At 37.9% G+C, this 24,995-nt stretch overlaps 1 protein-coding gene across 3 annotated transcripts in view; it reads left to right on the plus strand.

Annotated features, from left to right (window-relative positions):
• Positions 1–12,659: 12,659 nt before the first annotated feature.
• Positions 12,660–24,995, plus strand: part of SREK1 (splicing regulatory glutamic acid and lysine rich protein 1) — a 52,996-nt gene continuing 40,660 nt past the window's right edge. For all 3 annotated transcript variants that reach the window (XM_060092973.1, XM_060092974.1, XM_060092975.1), the window contains exons 1-2: positions 12,660–12,960; positions 20,842–20,975. In XM_060092973.1, the coding sequence (XP_059948956.1) occupies positions 12,803–12,960; positions 20,842–20,975 (292 nt within the window). In that variant the 5' untranslated portion in view covers positions 12,660–12,802. The remainder of the gene's footprint in view (positions 12,961–20,841; positions 20,976–24,995) is intronic.

Raw genomic sequence — 24,995 nt, forward strand, 5'->3', positions numbered from 1 at the left:
GGATGGAACAGGATGGTGTGAGACACCTGCATGCTACTCAGAACGGCATGCAATTTAAAAATTATGAATTGTTTATTTCTGGAATTTTCCATTAAATAACTTTAGACTGCAGTGACCGTGGATAACTGAAACCACAGATAAGGGGGGAGCCACTGCACTTTGTTGTAGCAGCCCCATCAAACTGATGCAGCATTCCTGATCAAGGAAGCAGTATTGTGAAAGCAAGGCAAATAGTTTTTGGAAGATATTTATTAAAGTTCTGTTTTGTGGTTACCTAACTCGGCATTTTAGAAGGAAAATAATAAAGCAAACATCAGCCTGAGTATAACTATTTCTTTTATAAATGTTTTTCTACTCTCGGAAAAACAAAAGCTAAGGCTGTAATAATGTTTGGAGCAAAACTGGGAGTATGTTTCTGTTAAAATGTATCATGAATCAAAAAATAAATGTTTACTGGCCCTCATAAGTCAGAAGAAAGTTTTTGTTTATTGAACTTGTCTCCCTACATAAAGTAGTTATACCATTGCTAATGAGACCCCCCCCCCCCAAATTTCCTGTATAGATCATATGAGGAAATATATGAGAGCTATTTTTTTCTATTTCTGTTGTATCAACTTTGGGGAGAGAGTTCATAAGCAAGAGCTGGGTGGCTACAGCTAGAACAGTATTCATCCTGGTAGGATGGTGCCCTAAGGGCCAACCTTAATCCTCCAATTTTCACAGGGATGAGTGAGATTGGGATCTGAGAGGCCAGAGTCCAGAGGCACAGGTAACATTTTAACTCTGGAAAGCGGCATCCCTTGCAAAGGAAGATTGTCAGAACCCAGATAGCCTACTAGCCAGGATTCCAGAATGAGAGAGTGGGGGATTGAGCCTTTAGGACATCAATCTTTTCCTTTGTGTCCATGCAGTAGTAAGTGCCAAGCATTAATTAACTCACAGGAATGGGTTAGGGACAATGAACTGTGAATTGCATTAAGTCACTTATGTGGTGCAAAAGTCATTCTGCAACAAATGTGAATAACAGTAGGGTACCTTGTAGGAAGTAGACGTAGCCTAACAAGGCTAAAGTATAAGGTGCATGGTGGGTAAGGGTTGGAAGGGATATGTACAAGTTGAGAGGTTGACAAGTGCAAAAGAGCAGCAAGTTTGATATGGGCATCAGGAAATAAAAATGGATCACTTTTGGACATTTTGAGTTTGAACAGCTTTTTGGACGTTCAAGGGGAGATGACCAGGAGGCAGTTAGATATACAAATCTCTTGTTAGAGTAGGTGTGATACTGCGATTTATAATAGAAACATTTATTTGTTTTCTGGCACAGAGCTCCAAAACCATTGGAATTTCTTAAGAGCTTATAAAGGTATCTTTTGTTATGTTAATGGTTGCCAGGCAACCCAGCCATGAGATTAGAGAATTGGACTTTCAGTGCCCCGCCACCCACTCACCCATCTCTGGGGAGGAGAGAGGGGCTGGAGGTTGAATCAATGCCAATGACCAATGATTCAATCAATCATGACTGTGTAATGAAGCCTCCATAAAAACCCAAAAGGATGGGGTTCAAAGAGCTTCTGGGTTGTGAACATGTGGAGATTTGGGGAGCATGACAAGCCGTGAACACAAGTAGAACATTGCCAAAGAAGGATGTTTTGACTCTTCTGCTTATTGCACTAAAAATTTCATTGCTTAACATGTTGCATTCCTTAACATATTGCATTCCATGTTGCATCTCTAGCAACACTTTCCTGACAGCAGAGTGAAGAGCTTTGAGCATTTCATAGTGGAAAATTCTGCTTCAATTTTTATTATTCTGTTAAGTTTTCAAGAAGGACAGCTAGATCTAAATAGTCAACCAGGGTAAGAATATAAAATTTCTGCTCTTAAAATTTACAAATATGCCTATGAATCTCTGTGGGAATAAATTATATAAGAATGTTTATTCCTTAGAGGTTTTAATAAATGTTTCTTTGATGTTTCCTCCAAAGCTTATTGAAATAGGTCAGGAAAATATTCTCCTTTAATTTGTTTCAGTTCATTAGAAGACCACATTCTATACTAAAGGCTAAGAAATTGTCCCTCTCCTATCTTGCATGTCAGATTATATTCATATACATTGGGGATACAATGAGCAGAATTCCCTGGCACATTCGATGGATAGCATGACTGAGAAATAAACATGCATTGTTTTAATTTTAAAAACCCCAACTCTCTTTATATTGGTCTTAACACTGTACTATGTGTATGTGGTTACTTTGAGTTACTTTGGTTCGGACCTATTAGGCACCTAGTTGAGCGTCTGGCCAAGAGGGATGTTAAATAAGCAATGCAATTTATTCTCCCAAGAAAGGGAAACTAGGTGGCTGAGAAACAGGGGTTGGGAGAGACTTTTAAACTATATCTTCCCTTTTTGAGTACCTACTTAAGTAACTGAATAATATACCCTTTTGTAGATTTTGAATTTTTAGTTATATGCATGTATTACCTATATAATATTTTTTCATCAAATAAGGTTTTTGCTCTAAAAATTATGTTTTAATGACTAAGGAAATAATTAGGTATTAGAAAGCCTGTGTTTAAGTCTTGGGTATGCTTTTCTTTTTAAATACTACTTTTATGCTTCTGTTTAACCTTCATTAAAATTTCTACATCACAGGTTTCCCTTGACGATCTAACAAGGTAAAATTGTTGAAAGTTCACTTTATGCTGAAAAGCATTTATTCACACCTAAGTTATTGCTGAGGAGTGTTAAGGACTGAATGTTTATATCCCCCAAAATTCATACATTGAAATACTAACTCTCAGTGTGATGGTATTAGGGGGTGGAGCATTTGGGATGTGATTAGGTCATGAAGGTGGAGCCCTCATGAATGGGATTTGTGCCCTTATAAAAGTGAACCTAGAGAGCTCCCATGTCTCTTCCACCGTGTGAGGACACAGTGAGAAGATGGTCATGTGTGAACCAGGAAGGAAGTCTTCATCATGACACTGAATCTGCTGGTACGTTGATCTTGGACTTCCCAGCCTCCACGGGCCTCTCACTGCTGTGGCCTCTCCTGTTGCGGAGCACAGGCTCCGGACACGCAGGCTCAGCAGCCATGGCTCACGGGCCCAGCCGTTCCGCAGCATGTGGGATCTTCCCGGACCGGGGCACGAACCCACGTCCCCTGCATCGGCAGGCGGACTCTCAACCACTGCGCCACCAGGGAAGCCCAATAATTTTCTTTTTTAAGCCATTCAGTCAATTGTACTTTGTTATAGCAACCCAACAGACTTAGGCAAGGGACACTGTGGAGAAGTGGGAAGAGCTTGGGAGTCAAACAGACTGGAATCATCACTCACTGGTTATGTGATCTTGAGCAAGTTTCTTTTTTTTTTTTTTTTTTTTTTTTTGCGGTACGCGGGCCGCTCCCTCTTCCTTGCAGTGCGCAGGCTTCTCATTGTGGTGGCTTCTCTTGTTGCGGAGCACGGGCTCTAGGCACGTGGGCTTCAGTAGTTGTGGCATGTGGGCTCAGTAGTTGAGGCACACGGGCTTAGTTGCTCTGCGGCATGTGGGATCTTCCTGGACCAGGGCTCAAAACGTGTCCCCCGCATTGGCAGTCAGATTCTTAACTGCTGAGCCACCAGGGAAGCCTGAAAAGAAATATTAAAATTCTTTTTTATGATTTAAAAAAATTTTTTATTGGAGTATAGTTGATTTACAATGTTGTGTTAGTTTCAGGTGAACAGCAAAGTGACTCAGTTATACGTATACATATATCCACTCTTTTTTAGATTATTTTCCCATATAGGCCATTACAGAGTATTGAATAGAGTTCCCTGTGCTTTACTGTAGGTACTTATTAGTTATCTATTTTATATATAGTAGTTTGTATATGTCAGTACCAATCTCCCCATTTATCCCTGCCCACTTTACCCACTGGTAATCATAAGTTTGTTTTCTACATCTATAACTCTATTTTCATTTTGAAGGTAAGTTCATTTGTACCCTTTCTTTTAGATTCCAGATATAAGCGATATCATATTTGTTTTTCTCTTTCTGACTTACTTCACTCAGTATGACAATCTCTAGGTCCATCTATGTTGTTGTTGCAAATGGCATTATTTTGTTCTTTTTTATGGCTGAGTAATATTCCATTGTATATATTACCACATTGTCTTTATCCATTCCTCTGTTGAGGAACATTTAAGTTGCTTCCATGTCCTCACTATTGCAAATAGTGCTGCAATGAATATTGGGGTGCATGTATCTTTTCAAATTATGGTTTTCTCCAGGTACATGCCCAGGAGAGGGATTGCTGGATCATATGTTAGTTCTATATTTAGTTTTTTAAGGAACCTCCATACTATTCTCGGTAATGGTTGTACCAATTTACATTCCCACCAACAGTGCAAGAGGGTTCCCTTTTCTCCACACCCTCTCCAGCATTTATTGTTTGTAGGTTTTTTGATGATGGCCATTCTGACTGGTGTGAGGTGATACCTCATTGTAGTTTTGATTTGCATTTCTCTAATAATTAATGATGTTGAGCATCTTTTCAAATGTTTTTTAGCCACCTGTATGTCTTCTTTGGAGAAATGGGTATTTAGATCTTCCGCCCATTTTTTAAAAATATTTATTTATTTATTTGACTGTGCTTAGTTGCAGCACACGGGATCTCCTTTGTAGCATGTGGGATCTTTAGTTCCCTGACCAGGGATCAAACCTGGGCCCCCTGCATTGGGAGCACAGAGTCTTAACCACTGGACCATGAGGGAAGTCCCTCTTCCACCCATTTTTTGATTGGGTGGTTTGTTTTTTTGATATTGAGCTGCATGATCTTTTTTTTTTTTTTTAATTTTTTGGCCATGCCACGTGGTATGCAGGATCTTAGTTCCCCGACCAGTGATTGAACCCATGCCCCCTGCAGTGGAAGCACAGTCTTAACCACTGGACTGCCAGGGAAGTCCCACATGAGCTGTTTGTATATTTTGGAGATTAATCCCTTGCCTGGTTGCTTCATTTGCAAATATTTTTTCTCCCATTCTGTGGGTTGTCTTTTCATTTTGTTCATGGTTTCCTTTGCTGTGTAAAAGCTTTTAAGTTTAATTCGGTCCCATTTGTTTATTTTTGTTTGTAATTAGGTCCCAGTAACCCTCATGAAAATAAATATTAAAATTCTTTAAAAAATATTAGCCAAATCTAACAACACACAAAAAAGATTACACATCATGACTAAGTGGAAGTTATCCTAGAAATATCACATGGTCATCTCAAAAATTATTATGAATATGCAGTAATTAAGATAGTGTGGTATTGGTGTAAGAATAGATATATAGACTAGTAGAACAGAATTGAGAGTCCAGAAATAAAATTCTTCAACTTATGGTCAATTGAATTTTGACAAAGGTGCTCAGACAATTCAATGCAGAATGTACAGTCTTTTCAACACATGGTGCTAGAACAATTTGATATCATATGAAGAAGAAGGAGGAGGAGGAAGAGGAGAGGAAGAGGAAGAAGAAAAAGAAGAAAAAGAGGAGAAAGAAGGAGAAGGAGAAGGATGATAACAACAACAACAACAACAACAACAACAACAATGACCCTTACCTCACACCACACATAAAATTTAACTAAGAATGGGTCAGAGACCTAAATGTAAGAGCTGAAACTAAAAATGTCTACAAAAACACAGGAGAAAAATCTTTATAACCTTGGGTTAGGCAGAGATTTCTTAGACGTGACAATAAAAACAGTTCTGGGAATTCCCTGGCGTGGTCCAGTGGATAGGACTCCACGTTTCCACTGCAGAGGGCATGGGTTCCATCCCTGGTCAGAGCCAAAAAAAAAGAAAAAAACCACCCACAGTACATAACACAAAACATTGATAATTTGGACTTTATCAAAATAAAAAACCTTTACTCTTTGAAAGACACTATTAAAAAATGAAAAGACTAAACACTGATGCATGTCCAAAAGAAAATGAAAAGACAAGTGATGGTCTGGGAAGAAATATTTGCAAGTCATACATCTGATAACAGATTCATATCCAGAATTAAAGAACTCTTACAATTGTATGAAAAGAGAAACAGCCCAATTAAAAAATGACAAAAGATTTGAATATTTGAATAGACATACCATCAGAGAATATATATGAATGGCTAATGAGTACATGAAAAGTTGCTCAACATTATTAGCTATTAGGGAAATGGGAATTAAAACTCTAATGATATATCATTACTTACATAACTCTCATCATTGCTGGTGGAAATGTAAAATGGTATGGCCTCTTTAGAAAACAGTTGGGCAATTTCTTAAGAAGTTAAACAAACTTACCACATGACCCAGCAATCCCACTCTTAGGTATCTACTAAAGAGAAATTACACTTTTACATGAATGCTCATAGTAGCATTACTCATAATAGCCCCAAACTAGAAACAATCCAAATGTCCATCAAATGTTGAACAAGTAAACACAATGTTGAAAATTCATACAATGGTCTACTGTTCAGCACTAAAAAGGAATAAACTACTGAAACACTTTCCAACATGAATGAACCTCAAAAACATTATGCTCAATGGTAGAAGCCAGACACTAAAGACTATGTATTGTATAACTAAATTTATATATATTTCCAAAAAAGGCAAATGTAAAGAAAGAGAAAGCAGATCAGTGGTTGCCAGGAGCTGGGAATTATTGGAGTTGATTTACCTTATTGGCAACACTCTTGAGATGGTCTATGAATATCTGCTGTCAAAGTTCTCAGAGCTGCCCTGGTCACTTCCCTTCCTAAGATTTATTTGTTCTGTTCTTCCTGCAAGTCCATTAAATACCTTAGTCATCTTCTTACATATTTTCTACTTTATTTAGAGTAGCCAAAGCCTGTTCTAAATATGCCCTATTTACATCCCTTCTCAAGTTTGGTTGTGTGATTATTTCTTCTACTCTATTACTGTCTACACTTTCCTCTCTGTTCAAGCTAGCAAGAATAATTTGTTAGTAATTTAAAAAAATTATGCCAATGATAGGGTTCCAGAACTAGCCCACTAGAGACATCATGAACTAATTGAGACTTCTGGGTATTGAAAGAAGAGGGTCGTGTGATTTAGCACAGGAAAAGACTAAAAAGACTAAGAGAGTTTCTGCTTTGGGGAGTTCCCTGGTGGCCTAGAGATCCCTCAAGCTGTGCAACACAGCCAAAAGGGAATTACCTGGCAGTCCAGTGGTTAGGACTCTGCGCTTCCACTGCCGGGGGCCCTGGTTCTATCCCTGGTTGGGGAACTTAGATCCTGCAAGCCGAATGGCCAAAAAAAAAAAGTTTCTGCTTCATTTCTGAAAAAGTTCTATTTCAAAACACCCCACACAGGGCTTCCCTGGTGGCGCAGTGGTTGAGAGTCCGCCTGCCGATGCAGGGGACACGGGTTCGTGCCCTGGTCTGGGAGGATCCCACATGCCGCGAAGTGGCTGGGCCCGCGAGCCATGGCCGCTGAGCCGGCACGTCCGGAGCCTGTGCTCCGCAACAGGAGAGGCCACAACAGTGAGAGGCCCGTGTACCACAAAAAACAAAAACAAAAACAAAAACAAACACCCCACACAATACAGTAAGTCCCCTACGTATGAAACTTCAAGTTGCGAACTTTCAAAGATGCGAACATGTGTGCCAGTCCCTGTATGTCAGCTGTTGTACTGTACTACTCTACTTTTCAAGGTACTGTACTGTAAGATTAAAAATGTTTTCTTCTTTTTTGTGTTTGTTTTTTTATGTACGTATTATTTGTGTGAAAAGTATTATAAACCTATTACAGTACAGTACTATATAGCTGATTGTGTTAGTTGAGTACCTAGGCTAACTTTGTTGGACTTATGAACAAATTGGGCTCATGAATGTGCTCTCCAAATGGAACTCATTCACATATAGGGAACTTCCTGTACACACACAGGGGCACTCATGCGTGCACAGTTCTCACTCTTTTTCTGATTCTTTCTGGTACAACTGATTAACCTTCCTTCCAGTGTGTTCTTGCTGTCTTAGGACTACAATCTGCACTCCTCCTTCAAAGATAGGGCTACTTACAGATCCTTCCTTACCTAAAATTACTTCTAAATTATTCTCTACTGTCAAATTTCCTTTAAAATTCCATAGAGTAGGTTTGCTGCAGATCTCGCTTGTTTGAAAAGCAAAACAAGACTGAACAAAGGCACCAAGATCTATTCTTATAAGTACAGTCCACACTCATCTGCGCCCCTTCCCAGCTCAAGCGTTCTCTTCCTGTCACTGTACTCTCCAAAGTCACCTCTTGGTTCTAAATCCAATACTGTACATGCATAAAATTTTAATGTATACCTTTCTCTTTTTGTTGTTAATTTACTTGCTAGAGTTTGTCATTCTTATTTTTGATTTCTGGCTTGCTCTTATGGGCCTGTTTTACTTATGAGGAGACCTTTTTTCCTGCACTGCAACTTTGTCTCTGCTTGTCTTATTTAGAAGATGTTGGGTCAGTAGGCAGATGAAAACAAGGGGCCTCGTGATGAAGAAATATCTGCAAATTGGGGCCATGAAAATGATTACAGAGATTGGAGACAGAACATACTAGCATGGAGGCTGGAATTCTAAAATGAATCTCAGAGGGCCAGGGTGGATTAGTCTGAGATTGGTCAGAGTGGCAGAGCTAGAACATGCCAAGGGGTGGGAAATTTGGGTGAGGGATTCATAGAGGAATCAGTGGAAGTGACAATGACACTGTGACCTTTGCCTCTCTAAACGGGTTCATGTAGCTTTTGTCTCAGTAGTCACAGTATATCTACCAATGGGTACATTTTATTCCTGATTTTGTCATCTTTGCAGACTTTGACACTTTTTATCATTCTTTCCTCCCTACTCTTCATTTTTTCCCATTAAAACCTTTCCTCCCTCAACTTTTGTGACTAACCTCCCTCCTAATTTTCCTCCTGGCTTGGTTTTATTTATGTTTTTATTTTTGGCTGTTTGTTGTATTTGTCCCTTTAATGTTACCCAACGCATTTCTCATGCTACACATGTACCTGGCATAACTGTATCTACTTTGAAGCTTAAATCACATACTTTATCTTAGTTCTGGACATTTTCCTTAAATTTCATTTCAGGAACTTGTCCATAATGGATTTCAATATTTTTTGCTCCTTCTTTACAAATTTGCTCTTTGTTCTTATTTTTGGTCCTAAACTATGGCACTATTACACGGTCCCTCAGGCCAGAAACAAATTCCTCCCTCTGCTTTACCATCAACAGTAGATTACTAAATCTACTAAGTACCGCTTTACAACCTTCTTAACCAGTGGTGCTCAAATTGGGGTTCTTGGGGGCTTCCCTGGTGGCACAGCGGTTAAGAATCTGCCTGCCAATGCAGGGGACACAGGTTCGAACCCTGGTCGGGGAAGATTCCACATGCCGCGGAGCAACTAAGCCCGTGCGCCACAACTGCTGGTGCCCATGCGCCACAACTGCTGATGCCCGTGCGCCTAGAGCCTGTGCTCCGCAACAACAGAAGCCACTGCAATGAGAAGCCCGCGCACCACAATGAAGAGTAGCCCCCGCTCGTCGCAACCAAAGAAAGCCCACGCGCAGCAACGAAGACCCAACGCAGCCAAAAATAAATAAGTAAATTTATTTATTTAAATAAAATGGAGTTCTTGGATCACCAGCAGCACCATCACCTGGGAACTTGTTAGAAATTGAAAATTTCAGGCTCCTCCTCCAGATCTAATGAATCAGAATATCTGGGGATGGAGCCAGCAATCTGTTTTAATGTGCCCTCCAGGTGATTTTGATGCACATAAAAGTCTGAAGACCAGTGTTCTAAACAAGTGGAAGTTAATCCTGGGATCTATGGTTGGGCTTGAGGAAGACTGAAAAACACTTGTAATTGTATCTAAAACAAAGTGTATGTCCATATATATTTTCCCGAATGGATAGTTTTTATTCCTTTTATTCTTAAATGGGTTCAATGACCCTAAATTTGGGACTGTTTCTTGCTTTCCACTCCTACCACCACTTACCCTTCGAACCAGTCCTTTGCCTCTAGTTTCCACCCTTTTCAATGTATCTCCATGTTGCAGTGACAACTGTCATTCTAGGAATCTTGACATAGTCACTCTCCTGCTCAAACATCTTTAACAGCTCCCAACAATTTGTGATGAAGTAACCTCTTAGCATGACAAACAGCATCTTTCATCAAGGCTTATTCTTTCGTGTGTATCTCTAGTCATTCTCAGCCTTTGGTCTAGCAATACTAAACTTTGAATATTCTGGACCTCACTTGGGCTCTCAACCTTTCTGCTTTTGTATATTCTCCAAGCTCAGTCTGGAATGCCCTTCATTGCTCCTCCCTCCCTCCTTGTCTGGCTAATTCCTCTTTGTTCAAGATTCAGTGCAAGCAACATCTCTCCTGGGAAGACTTCCACTGGCACTAAGTTTAAGTGGCCTTCCTATATGCTCCCAATTCTCCCTGTGCTTATCCCTCTGGTAGTAGTTCTCAAACATTTTGGTCTTAGGACCCTTTTACTCTTAAAAATTATCAAGGATCCTAAGAGATTTATGGGATATCTATCTATATTTATCATATTAGAAGTTAAACCTGGGACTTCCCTGGTGGCGCAGTGGTTAAGAATCCCCCTGCCGATGCAGGGGACACGGGTTTGAGCCCTGGTCCAGGAAGATCCCACATGCTGTGGAGCAGCTAAGCCTGTGTGCCACAACCACGGAAGCCCGCGCGCCTAGAGCCTGTGCTCCGCAACAAGGAAAGCCACCACAATGAGAAGCCCTTGCACCGCAAGGAAGAGTAGTCCCCGCTTGCTGCAACTAGAGAAAGCCCGTGTGCAGCGACAAAGACTCAACATAATAAATAAATATATCAAAAAAAAAGAAATTAAATCTGTGAAGTTTAAGATTTAAAAAACCCATGTAAAAATAATTATAAACCTGTTATGTACTTATATAAATGATGCATTTTTTCAGCCTGCTCCCAATGGCTATGGGGGGTAAATGATGTATTTTTATGATAAAGTGATATTTCCCAAAAAAGAATTTTGAGAAGAGTGGTATTGCGTTACATTTTTCAAAGCTCTTTGATGTCTGGCTTAAATAGAGGACAGCTGGATTTCCCTATCTGTGCATTCAATCTGTTGTGATATGTTTTTGTTGAAACATATGAAGAAAATCTGGTCTTACATAGATAAGGAGCTGGAAAAGGGGAAACTATTTTCATAGTCTTTCTAGATAATTCTAGATATTCTTGTTTGATACTATACCAAACTGGACATGTGATAGTTTCTAAGAGTGCAATTTCAATGTGGACTGAATCTGAAACCACATGAATTAACTTTTTGTATTCTGCTAGATTAAAATCCATGGGTCCATCCACTTTGATGACTCTTTTTGATTCTGTAATAGCATGCATTGATTATTTTGAAAACAGTGGTTCATTGAGTTGTCGAGATTTTCAAATGGTCACTTATTTCAATATATAATGTGAAAAAATACGTTTGTTAATATCACTGGTGTTTTTAGCAGAAAAGTCTAAATACTGGAAAGCTGTCACGCTCAAGGTGGTGGATACAAATTTTAAAAATTTTGGATCTTTGTGTGAAAACTCGAACAATCACACAAGTGATTTTTCTGGAGATGTTCCTCCTACTTGGGCATGCAGCAGAAGTACTTACCGTTTCTTCACACATTAAAAAGAGGTGTATGCTAGGGTGAAGATTTAATAAAATTAATAATTTTTACTCCTTTGTCAAGGATATTCTTAAACTAGTTTATTTTAAAAATCATAATTTTTATATGCTATGAGTGCCAGGAAGTGAGGAATACAAAATACCAGTAGCGCAGTTTGACACCACTTCCTTGATTCCTGCTGAGGTGCCAGGAGTCACACTATTGCTTTTACACCATCAGTGCAATTGTCAACAAAGAGTCTTAGTATTATGGAAACGGTTTTGACCTTGCATAATCACTCAAAAGGCTTCGAGGACCCTCCAGGTTCTGTGAATGGAATTTTGGGAACAGCTGCCCTAGTTTTCCATACTACTGTTACTTGTCTCTCATTAGGTTGCAAGGTCTATGTGGACCTTCCGTAACTGTCTTTTATGTGCTCTTGTCTAACAGTGTCTGGTACATAACACTCAAATATTAATACCTGCGTAGTGAGCGAATAAATGTTTTAAACGACAACGGCATAGCCTTCATCTTAACTGCTTCCTTCCTTAATTCCGTCAAAATTTACAGGTTTTGTAAAATTTCCCAAGTTGCTTCACAGTTAGGACGCCGGCCAATTTTTTAAAATAGTCGGGGCGAGGGAGCTGCCTGTATATAATAATGACACGTTATAATTCGGTCAAGTATTGATCTGCGATGCTCGAGTCATTCCTTCTTCACAGCTCCGCACCAGCAGGCCAGGCCTCTTGGTTCCCCATTCCTATCTAGTGTAAAGACTGGAAAGAGGTGGGTCTCCCATGTTTACAGGAGCACAAGAAACTGATCGAGTGGAGGCCGGGAAAAAACTCGATCAAAACCTTGCCAGGGGGAAGCGCAGGGGGAGAAACAGCCTCAGGTACCCGGGAGCTCCAGGCCGAAGCCCCGCGAGATCCGCCGGGTTGCCGGGGCGACGCTTCCGGCTGACGCGCGCAGCCCTGGGAGCAGGGGAGTTGTGAAATGGACGGCTAGACCTGCCCGCTGCCGTGAATTCGCTAGCGGGAGCGCGCTCGCGGCCGCGCGTTCTCCGCTTTCCCGGCTTCCTCGCTGACGCGTCGTAGACGTTGGGGAGGCAGGCAGCTGCAGCGGTATCGGGATGAACAGCGGCGGCTTCGGGTTGGGCTTAGGCTTCGGCCTCACCCCTACAGCGGTGATTCAGGTGACGAATCTGTCGTCGGCGGTGACCAGCGAGCAGATGCGGACGCTTTTTTCCTTCCTAGGAGAAATCGAGGAGCTGCGGCTCTACCCACCGGAGTAAGTGCTCAAGCTCGGCTGGGGGAGGGGCGCGGGCGCCAGAGAGACCTCGGGAACCGAGGCATGGGGGAGAGCGCGGACGGGGGCGCGCGGTGTCAGTCACGTGACCGCTGGGTTTACCTTGGTGCCCATGTTTGATTAGGGCACTGCGGCCCGGACCCCACGCTTCTGCTTTCCATGTTAGTCGTATTTGGTGGGTTAACCTCTGCGCAGAACCCTTACAGAGGAGTTAGAGAGGTTGCCTTTTTCGTTCTTTCCGGGCTATGGTCGCCGCCGGGTCCTCGAATTCAGTGCCCTTCCTCCCCTTCTTTTTTTCCCGAACTTAAGATGGCCGCAGGTGAGCCCGGGGTAGTCCTCATGGCAAGCTCCTGATAGCGTTTTTGCAATGGCAAATCGCGGAGACTGCGCCTGATAAACTGTCCAGTTCTTAGTGCCTCAGTGTCGGACCGTTGTTGCTGACGGGGAAGTGTGCAGCTGATGACAGATGGAATTAGGCCTATATTTGTCCCTAGGCCTGTGTTCACAAATTTAGCATCTTCTTGGTTCATTTAACCGAGCCCATCCATGTTGTTAAAGATCACGTCTGTTCACCCTTTTGGCAACGGATTAAAATTTCTTCCTAGAAGGTCACACCGTCCTAAACCTTTCAGAAAAAGTAATAGTCCGTACATGATTACTCCTGCTGTATACTTTTAAAAGTCCAGATCTGGACTGGCATTCACAGTTCTCAGACACTTCCCAAGTAGTGTATTTTGAAGTAACATTTCCCTTGTACAGTACCGTCTACTCACAAAACTTGTAAGGGGTTTGAAGGTTGTTTACTTCCTTACAGGCATAAACTTTTTAAAGCTAGAGCTTAGAATATGAAAATTCTCCGTATTTTGTTCATTTTATCAAAATCCTTTGAAGGAAGGGATAGTAGTTCCCCAGGATTTTTCTCCTTTTTAAAAAAATTTGTATTTGACTTTTTGGTTTGTTTCATAGTGATGCATGTAGACCTATTTTTCTTCGGTTTTCTCTCTGTAAGTATATTGCATTGCTACTGCATAGATACTGATAAAAGTTGGTGTTTGGATTTTTAAATTTTACTTTTTTCTTCTCATTTTTCTTTTGAAATATTTCATGTATACAGAAAAGCTAAAGAATAACTCCCATGTTCCCTTCATCTGCATTTATAGTTTGCCACAGTTGATTTCTGTCTTTGTATCTCCCTCTCCCTCTCCCCACCTACACACACAGACACCCCTACAACCCTCCCCTCTCCCATGCTTTTAAAAGTAGTTGCAGACACCATGACTATTCATTCCTCAACACTTAAATGTGAATCTCTTCTTAAGAAGTACATTCTCCTGCATTACCACAATACTATGAACACATCCAAGAAGTTTAACATTGATTAAAATATAACATCTGAATTTCTTCAGTTATACTGATAATGCCTTTTTTCCATTTTCTTTTTCTGATCTAGAATATAATCAGATCACTCAATGCATTTGGTTATCTCCAATCTAGGACAGCCACCCCTCCACCCTCCCTGTCACCTTTTTTTTTTTTTCCCAGTCACCTTTTTAAAAGTTTTTCATGACATTAATATTTTGTCTTGTAGTTTGTGTTGTAGAATGACTCATCTGGGTTTATATAAATTGGTTTTACATGAATAGATTCGGTAATACAGTTTTGTCAGAGATGCTTCATAAGGGCATGCACGTGTATCTTTACTGACTAGGCATCTCATGTATAGCTTTGAATATCTTATAACTTTGAAAGTGCTTTCAGCTATCTCTTCATTTAAGCGCTCAGAACATTTCTTAATAATTGAGAACTGTTTGGAGGAGTGCTGTATTCTGAAGGAATTGGAATCAAATAGTAAAATATTTTGTACATGATTGTAAACTAACCTTGCTTTCAAGGTTGTCATAATAAGGTGTCTCATGGGCAGACGAAGTATATCACAGAATATTCTTCATTGCCAACATAACACCACTTACATAGTTGAAAAATGCACTTGGGTGGCAATATGCTGCCAGTTATCATCTGACATTTAGTAATGGGCTGTTTTTTGAAATCAAGTGTTAGTTGCTTGGAGTTTAAAAGTCAGAGAATAAAAAAGCTCTTTACTTAAACAGTGCATTAATATAGAATTATTGTGTCACAAACTGTAATACATTTTGCAAAATTGTAACATAAATATAACACATATAGGCCAGGCAAAACCCTTGACCAGTTTTTCTTAAAGGCAGTCAGTCCCTATTCCTGTTTTTCATAAGTATTGACATGCTTTTCTAATAGCATGTTTTCTGCTTGCTCTGTAATGAAGTTGTCATAACCTGGTCCTTATATTAAAGATGTGTTTGCAGATTTGGGCCGAAATGCATAAAAATGCAATAGTGGTAGTTGTATTGAAGACAGATAATTCTATTTTGCAGTGTGTGGAGACAGTATTTTATGATTAATCTTTGGAAGCTGAGTAGCAACTCATTTGTTTTAAATTTGGAACGATATTTCTTTAATAGAATGTGAGAATAGTTTCTCATTAACATTTTAAGAATTTGGTTGCTAATATGAAAATTCAGATTTTTAAATTTAATTTTTTTTGGCATGAGGCCATGATTCAGTTTCTTTTTAAACATTAAGAATTGGTGTAAACATTCACTGTAAATATTAAAAATTCTTATTAGTGCTGCCAGATGATAAATATCCAGAATTTCTGTTTTAACTTTTTACTCAGTAAGGAAATCTCATACATCATGAAAACCTTTTTACAATGGTAAGAAGTCTTTGTTGTTTTTTCAGTAAGCTTTTCATGGAGGTATAAGGAGCAGAAAAGTGCAGGGATAAGTGTATACAGCTTGTTGAATTTTCACAAAGTGAACACATCCAGCACCCGGATAGGATTCTCTGTGCCCCAGGAGTTGTCCTCTCCCCTCTCAAGTGCATAATACCCCTAGGGTAATCCTGGCCTGATTTCTAACATCGACACCTGTGGGGTTTTTTTGTTTTGTGTTTTTTTGCTTGCTGGTTTTCTTCACTTCTCTGGTCTTTAAAAGTACTAATAAGGTAAAAGCTGTCAACTAGCTAAAATTAATATAACCTATATAGTCACATCAGGAGAAATAGAGAAAAAGGTACACTGTCAGTGATCCTACCACCCTATCAAAACCTCTCTCCAGTCCTTTTTACATGCATTTATTTTAATATAGTGTAATCAAAGGATTTATACACTGTTACTGTAAACTTTTTTCACTCAGCCTGTGGTAAGCATTTTTCATATTGTTGTGTTTTATTTATTGTAATATTTAAAGGCTGATGTCTCAAGTGTGTATGTGTGTTTGACATTCTGTCATTGAATTTTAGCTAGAAGTATTTGAAAAATGTGTATTTTTGATTGTCCACAGTGATTGGAGGGCCTCTGGCATTGGTGGGTAAGTGTCAATAATTCATAAGGAAGTCTTACAGAAAGGAGAATTGTGGCATCCAGACAATCACTGGAGCCCTACTGAGAAACCCTGTTATACATTGTGTCAGTTAATATTTTCATACATAAAGCTTTGTCCATGTTTTGCATTGTATCTTTTTTGATAGATCCTCAAGAGATGTATATTAATATAATAAAGTATTGGACATAGTATTACCACATTGATTTTTTAAAAGATTGTACAGTGCCATCACCATGTTTAATGAAAAATAAGATAACCAGTTAGGGTCTAAGAAATTTAACTGGTGCTCAAAAAGTTGGTTCTGTGATTTCTCCATTAAACTCCCAGTGAGAAATTCTGATTTGTTTGGAAAGTGATTGTAGAAGGTTTTATATTTAAAGAAACAAAACAAAACTTGAATTAACAAATGAGGTCAAAGTAAAATCTGCTATGTTTGAGTACTGTTACTTTCTTTAGCAGCATACATTTAGAACAAATGGAATATGTAACCCCTTTTAAAAATTAAAAGTGTAGGTCAGAGTTAAATTTGAACATGATAATCCTATTTAATTTTTTAAAAAGTAAATGTTATTTAATAGCCTAGATAAACTAGAGAGGAAGATCTAAATATAAGATTTAGTAATATACTGATTTATAAATCTGTAAATACACATTTGTTTGCTGAGATATCTGTATTCAGGCTTGCCACTGTATTATTTTAGCCTATAATATTCAAAATAAAAGTGTTACTGCCTCTCCTGAAAAGGTCATATGTTTACATTTTTTATAAAGTAAATACTGTGTTGCTTTTACTGTCTATTTTAAGGAAGGTAATTGGAGATGAAGGTGAAAAAAATTGCTTATAGCACTAGGATCCATGCTCTTACTATAATGCTGTTCAGAACAGATCAGCATCTTTTAACCAGTTTTTGGGCTGCTCAAATCTAAGTAGTGTGTGGTTTACTAACCAGGCTCACATTTCTTATTCCTGTGGATGTTTTAACTTTGAAATGATGTGGTTTTCAAGTAGGGATATTTGGAAATGTTTGTAGTTTTCAACAGTGATGATTTAGGTTTCCATCCTTTCACAAAAGGATCTGTCAATTTAGGAAATACAGTTTCAGTGGTGGCTTGTCAGGTTCTTCAAGTGCTAAAAGAGAGTATTCTTGTTGAAATTGCTAGGGCTTTAGTAGCTTTAGTTGTAATCATAGTTTTTTTGTTGTTGTTGCAAAGGACAGAAACAGTGTTACCTAATCTAGCTCAAGAAGAGACATTATTAAAAGGAAGAGATTTCCCTGAGTAGAAGAATAAAGACTAGGCCTCGTGGGAACTGGGACTGGGAACCAGAAGGGTATCAACATCCAAGGCGACTATCTGCCTCTTCCTGTCAGGCTTTATTGTCAGCTCAGTTTGTTTCTGTGTATCTGCTCAATTTCTGTTCAGACCTATTCTGTACTCATGTGGCTTCTGGCCCAAGCCCTTACTCTAAGTGACTTTCAAGTTCATTTGGTCAGGCCACCCAAATGACAGGTTTCAGGTTGGCCAGTGAAATAAGCTCTTGTGTCATGTAGCTGATCAGTTGTGTCTGAGAGCTTGCAAGATCTGTTGAGGGTTTCACATAAGGAAACTGTGCTGAAAGTATATAGGATGTATTGGTAGCACATACAGGAGGGGGGACCTAGTCACTTTGATATTTTAAAATGGCTTTCCAGAAGACTTCGAAACTTGAGCCTTGAAGAAAAGTGGAGTTACTGTTCAAAAAGGGAGTAAGAGAGCTCATCATAGCCAAATGAAACAACATGTACAAAGATGGCCCAGATGGTTCAGGATGTGTTCTGGGAACCACAAGTATTTTTATGCCTGGATTTTTTAAATGGAAGCAAGAAGAGAAGGGTGTCTGAGGAAATTTATAAGCAGTTGCATGACATGAAGAGATTTAGGGTTTAGAAAGATTACTCTGTAACAGCTTTTGTGGAAGATTGTTAATAAGGAGGAGTTGAGATTGGAGGCAGTGTGATTAGTTAGGAGCCATTGTAGTAATCCAGGTGAGAAATGATAAGGGCCTGAATGAAGGCATTGATGCTGAGAGTGTTGAAAGAATTAGTGTGACAACTATTTAGGAGGCAGTCTTCAGAGGATTTAAAGATCAATAGGATGAAAAAGAAGGAAGGGTCACGGATGGAAACAACCCACAAATCTCAGTAGTTTGACAAAACCAAGTTTATTTCTTATACTAAACTGGTGGGGTTAGGGACTCTACTCGTTGTAATCACTCATTCTGGGATGAAGCTGATATATCAGCCACCCAACTCTTTGATGTTGCTGGTCACTGTGGCAGAGAAAAAGACGGAGCAGTGGCCCTTAAGGCTACTGAATAGGAACACATGTCAATTATGCTCACATTTAATTGGCCAAAGCAAATTGCACGGCCACACCTAACTTCAAGGAAAAAAGAAATAGAATTTTATTACGTAGCCCGAAGGAGATTTGGAAATATTTGGTGAACAGCACTAATGATGGTCACATTAACGACTTCCAGATTTCTGACTTAGATAATGTGGTAGTATCTTTAACTGAGATATGAAATTAGGACAAAGGGCAGGATTGGTGCAGAAGGAGGGTAATGAGATATGAAATTAGGACAAAGAGCAGGATTGGTGCAGAAGGAGGGTAATGAATTTAAGAATAAGTTCAGGGGTGGGTCCTGTGACTGACTATCACCGTGCAGTATGCCAGCAGGCACTTGGATCTGGGAATCTAGAGCTCTGGAGAGGCCTAAATTGGTGACTTGGTAATGTATAGGTGAGTTAAGTCTGGATGCAGATGTGTTTACCTCATGGCAAGTACAAGTGCTTGACTTACGTGTTGAGTAGGGGGAGGTTGTCGGAGAGGACTGGCTTGAAGCCTGAATCAGATGGCCTTAGGCAGGAAAGAATTGAGTTGGGTTGGGTGAGAAAGAGGTAGAGTTTTACTTTTATTTTTGCTACTTTAATTAGCCTGACTAGTTATGTTAATAATAATATATATAGTTTCAAGTTCTAAATGCAAATATATTTTATTATCTTAGTGTTTGGTTAATATAAATATATTTAGCCGTTAGCAAGCTGGATTTGTTGCTGTATGTAATTTTTTAATTAAAAAATGAATATTTATGGAATTACAAATTAAGTAGTACATTAAAGTGGCTTTAAAATTCTTGATTAATTGAATAATTAAGGTTGCATGAGATTTGGAATTAGATGAGTAGACATTAAGTCTCATCTTTGCCACTTACTAGGTCTAGGATTATGGTGAACTTCCTTGACCTGTTTTGTAAACTAAAGTAAATTATTGTTGCTGCACAATGCATATTTAGTATTTTTCAAATGATCTTTTTTTAGTGTGAAAAATTTAATATTTTAAAGGATTGTACATTTATGTTAAACATTAGCTGTATATTTAGTGTCTTTTTTTACTTGCTAAAGACAATTACAGACTTTAATTGAACATAACTATGGGCAGGTTGACAAAATGATCCTTTATGAGGATAGTGTATTTTTTTTTCTTTTTTTTTTTTTGCAGTATGCGGGCCTCTCACTGTTGTGGCCTCTCCCGCTGCGGAGCACAGGCTCCGGACGCGCAGGCCCAGCGGCCATGGCTCACGGCCCCAGCCGCTCCGCGGCATATGGGATCCTCCCAGACCGGGGCACGAACCCGTATCCCCTGCATCGGCAGGCGGACTCTCAACCACTGCGCCACCAGGGAGGCCCAAGGAGGATAGTGTATTTTGGAATCTAACACAATGGATTCATATTGTGGAAAAATTGCTTTCATCTGTGCTGTGTCTGGCTTCTTTTTCCTATAGTCCTGCCTAGATTAAATCTAGTAGGACTTATAAGAGTCTTTGCTCTTTTGCATATAAAATATGTAAAATTTTGTTCGTAAAATTTTTTGTCTGGAAAATCACAATGCTGCGTAGCCTGAAGTAGGCCAGTATATGCAAAAGACCTTAATTTTAATTCCAGGTTATCTGATTGTTTCTAAGACCGTTGTGAAGTTTTTAGTGATTTAAATGCCAGGAATCACATTAGGGAGGGTTGGAAGTAGTTAGAAAATTTGAAGTCTTGAGGATTGGGGCTTTTTTATGAAATGGGATTTTGCCTATTGATGATGATGCACTGATTGGACATCCTTGGGTTAAGTCAGCTATTTTCACATTTCACTCAGATTAAGAAGGCATTAATTTAAATTTCAGGTTTTTAACAAATAAGGCTATATAGGCCTGCCTAGATTTGCCTTCAGTCGTTGCAGCAAATCACCATTAAAAGACTTAAGTTCTGCTATTTCATGTCCTAATGATCCTTAGCAACAAAAATTCCTGTCTTGATTGTAAGATTATGTAAAGATATAAGTAAGAAATTTAAATGAAAATGACAAAACCAACTAAATGTTAATTAGTCCAATTGTTTTTCTTTTTATCTTGCAGCAACGCACCTCTTGCTTTTTCTTCCAAAGTATGTTATGTTAAGTTTCGTGATCCATCAAGTGTTGGCGTGGCCCAGCATCTAACTAACACGGTTTTTATTGACAGAGCTCTGATAGTTGTTCCTTGTGCAGAAGGTTAGTATCTCACATGTTTTTTTCAGTTATTTTAATCTCTGTCCTGTCTGTTACTACCATTGGTTTTCCTAGAAATCGGCAAGTAGATATGGTGTGTGTGTGTAAGAATGAAATTTGGAGGTGGAAAGGATTTTACGTAATAATAAAATATATTAAAATGGTTAATTTATTACTTATGTATATTTGAGATTTTATAGCTAAACATTTAAAAATTTATAAATTACTTGGCTTCTTTGGTTTGCTTTGACTTTCTGTATTCAGTTTGCAAGTTGTAAAGAAAGCTTTTTGAAATTAAAATATTAAATTGGTAGAGGACATTATTTAAAATGTGTAAATAAATAAGCATTTGCCCCTGTGTATACCTATTAATGATATTACATAAATAAAAACAGTGTACACAGTTCGCCAAATGGGGGTTAGGTAGTAATTATGTTTAAGAAAAATGTTCATAATTTAAGCTTTAAAGTATCTTCTTAAGGTAATTTACCTTAATTGTTACTGAGACCATTATTTTACATTCAGTGTAATTTGCTGTGCAACTAGAATTTACTTTTAATTTTGCTGGCTTTTTTTGCGGGGGAGGGAGGGGTGGTGGTGGTGGTGATTAATTGAAGAAAAATCATGGAAAGCAATTTCCAAAGCCTCCATCGAGGAAATAGTTGTTGAAGGTGGAAACAAGGCCAAAGGCCTTATAGTAATTCATTAAATTTTATGACATAACCTGCTTTAAGAGCTAATTATTATTAATGCCTATTTTTTTAGTAACTTCTATTTGCAGAGCCATTCACATTCATTATACTAGGCTGTGCTGAATTTGACAGTTCTGGTGTGTAATTAACTTTTATTCAGAGCACTGACTATGACATGTGTACATGGATTTTAGAATTGGGTTATTATAATATAAATGTCTTTAAAATATATTTTCACTGGTGGCTGGTGGTAACTGTTTTACAACATAAAAATTTTACCTAAAACAATTTAAGGAGCTTTCATACGTCATGTTTTAAAACTTTTTTTAGAAACCAGGCTCACATTAAAATACTGTATAATAAACAGTTTGCTGCACGTTCAAGGTTTTATGCATATTTCAGAATGCCTGTTCTGGGATGTCAAAAACATTAGTCAGATACAGTGAGTATTACTCTGTTATTTTTGATGTCCCAGAATAGGACATTCTGGATTTTTTCAGATAAATTTGAAAGTATTTTTCCCATGTCTAGGGGTTAGAGTGGGGTAGGGAGAATAAAATAAATAATAATATAGTAGAATAAATAAAAAATGAATTAAAGTTAATTATTTGCTCAATCTGTCTTTATCTACTAATCTGTAAGGGGACAGTGACCCCAAAATTGGAGAACAAGGTGAGAAAAGAGCTGGTAATGATTTAGTTCTGTATACCAAGTTCATACCAATTTCATACCAAGTAAACTGCATGGGAAAAAATAAATCAGGTAGAAGTTTTACTAAATGGGAGTGTTAATTGTATCAAAAAATTATGCCACCAGCAGCACAGTATCTTGTGTGAGTTTAGCTTATTATTGAACTGGAAGGAAAAATTTTGTTAGTGTTGCTCTGTTGGAACCTTGCTATATTCCCATAAAATTTTTCATATATTGAGAAGTGACCATGGTTTGTCATAAATGTTCAAGATTATGGGCATGTAGAGGTTCCTTTTTGTTTGTTTGTTTTACTTGATAGAAATAAATAAATGCACATTTATTATAATGGCTTTTGAATATTTTTAGTATTAACAAACAGACAAAATTTCGCTATTTTTGAACGCGAAAATTCAAGCATATTTTTATTCCAGTTTAGTTGTAAGTATTTTAGAACACTAACCTATAAAATAATTTGTATTGGAAAAACATTCAGATACACATTTTTCATTAAATACAACAAAAATGAATTTATAGAACCTGAAGAATGTCACAGTGAGCTGTTAAAAGATCTGATTATGCACTGCAAGCAAAGTAATAATGTATTGTTGTGTTAAAAAAGATAGCAAAGTGACTTTGAAATAAATCAAAGGAAAGAGTTCCAGTGGAGTAAGTTCTGTAAGAGGAGATGTGCTGTGGTGCTGTAAGCAGTCTTCTGTTTACTTCACTGATTGTATTCTTTCCTTGATGTTATAGAAACAGCATTATGAAAGAAGTGAGAAAACCATAGAAAAAAATTGTAAGAAGTTTTTTTCAGTTTCTTTCAATTTGCTGTTTCTTTTTAAATGCAGACAGTAGTACTGTGAGATCCTAAGCCGTTTAAGTAATGTTTGATGTGTAATAGTTTCGTACATATTAAGCATTAGCTATTGTTGATAAAACATGCCACTTCAAAATAAAATATACTTTCATTATACTCGTCCAAATATGACCTCTTTTTGTTGTTGCGTGCATCTCAGATTTCTTTTTATAAATGTTAACACTTAGAAAAAGATAAGGTCAAACATAATAAGGGTGTCAGCCTAATCATCAGTCATAAGTTTATGTCCACATTTTCTGGTAGATGGATTTTGACTATTAATTTGGTTTTGTATGTTTTCTCTATGTGATATTTGTGCATTATTAGATGACTAGACTGGCCAAGGCAGACCTGTTACACTTGCCTGAGTTAGGCATTGTTTGCCATGCCACTAAACCTGCCGTCAAGTGAAACCTTCATTGGGGAAATGAGATCGGAGTCTGAACCGCAGAAGATGGACGCCCTGTCTCTGTTTTTTATTGTTTTACTTTAATTTCATTTCTTTTTCTTTATTTTGTCCCTTTTTTTTGTTTTTGTTTTTGTTTTTGTTTTGTTAAATCTCTTTCACTTTAACTTGTGAGCTGGTTTTCCAGTTCTTTGTAAATGGTATTCCATTAAGGGTTCATAACATTGCATTGCAAATTATATTGGGAGATGATTAGTAGAGCTCATCCTTAACATAAAATAAATTTTCACAGTAAATTAGGATATGGTTTCCTGAAGCTCAATGCTAGTCTTAATTGGTGTTTATAAACTGATTAGGTACATTTTGTTCCCAAAACACTAAAACACTGATGAGATTCTTAGGAACACGTTTTGATCTCAGTGTAACATTTTTGCAGTTTTCTCCCAAGTCTGCATCTCTCATAAAGACCAACTGATAGCTTCAAATTTTCGTCCTCCTCCCTTAGAATTTTAGGCATACAAAATCATCAAGGAAAATAAGTAAATTTCTTATAACATTCTGGGGGTAGAGGACAAGAGGAGACTTTTCACTTTTATGATATTTTTAATAGAAAATAACATTTCTTTGATTTGAAAACACTTTTAATTGCCTACGTGGGGAATGGATATTTGAGAAACTGTTGAATACTTACACTTGTGTGTGTATTTTTTTGCTTGAATTTTTTTGTTGAAAAATGTTCAGAGATTACTCGTTTCTAAATGGATTCTGAGATTAGGATGAGTGAGAGACATTGTTTTTTCTCTCAGTTGTCTTTGATGAGTACAGTTTGGGAAAAATGCTAAATGCTTATTTGTTTTATACTTTTATACACTCATAGTATTTGGAGGGTATATTTGGTAGAATTCTATCTTGGAAATTAAGCAATGGAACTTTTTTCTTAAAGTATCTTTAATGGTAATTAGAATAAGTAAAAAATATTGTGCTTTTAGTTAGACTTAATACTTGTAATAGTTTATTATACTGTGAGAGACAGTGAGAGGCAGACAACCTCCTGATACTATTTTTAAGCCAACACTGAATGACTTTATTATGTTAAGTAATCAACTTTTGGCCTGTATTGAATACCTGTTTTGTTTATGTGGTCTTTCATGTGGATAGTTTTGCTTATTTAATGGACAGGTAATATTAAATTGGGGACATTACTAGATTGGAACTCTTTATTTGTTTTTTAGGTACATAAATTAGGGTAGTGAAGCATAGGGTTTGTACCTTAGGACCTCAGTTGACTTATCAAGATGTGTACAGGTTTTACAAATATTAAAAAAGTAATACTTATTTTTAACAGATAAAGCAGGTCTGATAGTGATGTAAATAGTATA

Source organism: Mesoplodon densirostris, chromosome 3, assembly GCF_025265405.1.
Source record: "Mesoplodon densirostris isolate mMesDen1 chromosome 3, mMesDen1 primary haplotype, whole genome shotgun sequence".
Classification (NCBI taxonomy): domain Eukaryota; kingdom Metazoa; phylum Chordata; class Mammalia; order Artiodactyla; family Ziphiidae; genus Mesoplodon; species Mesoplodon densirostris.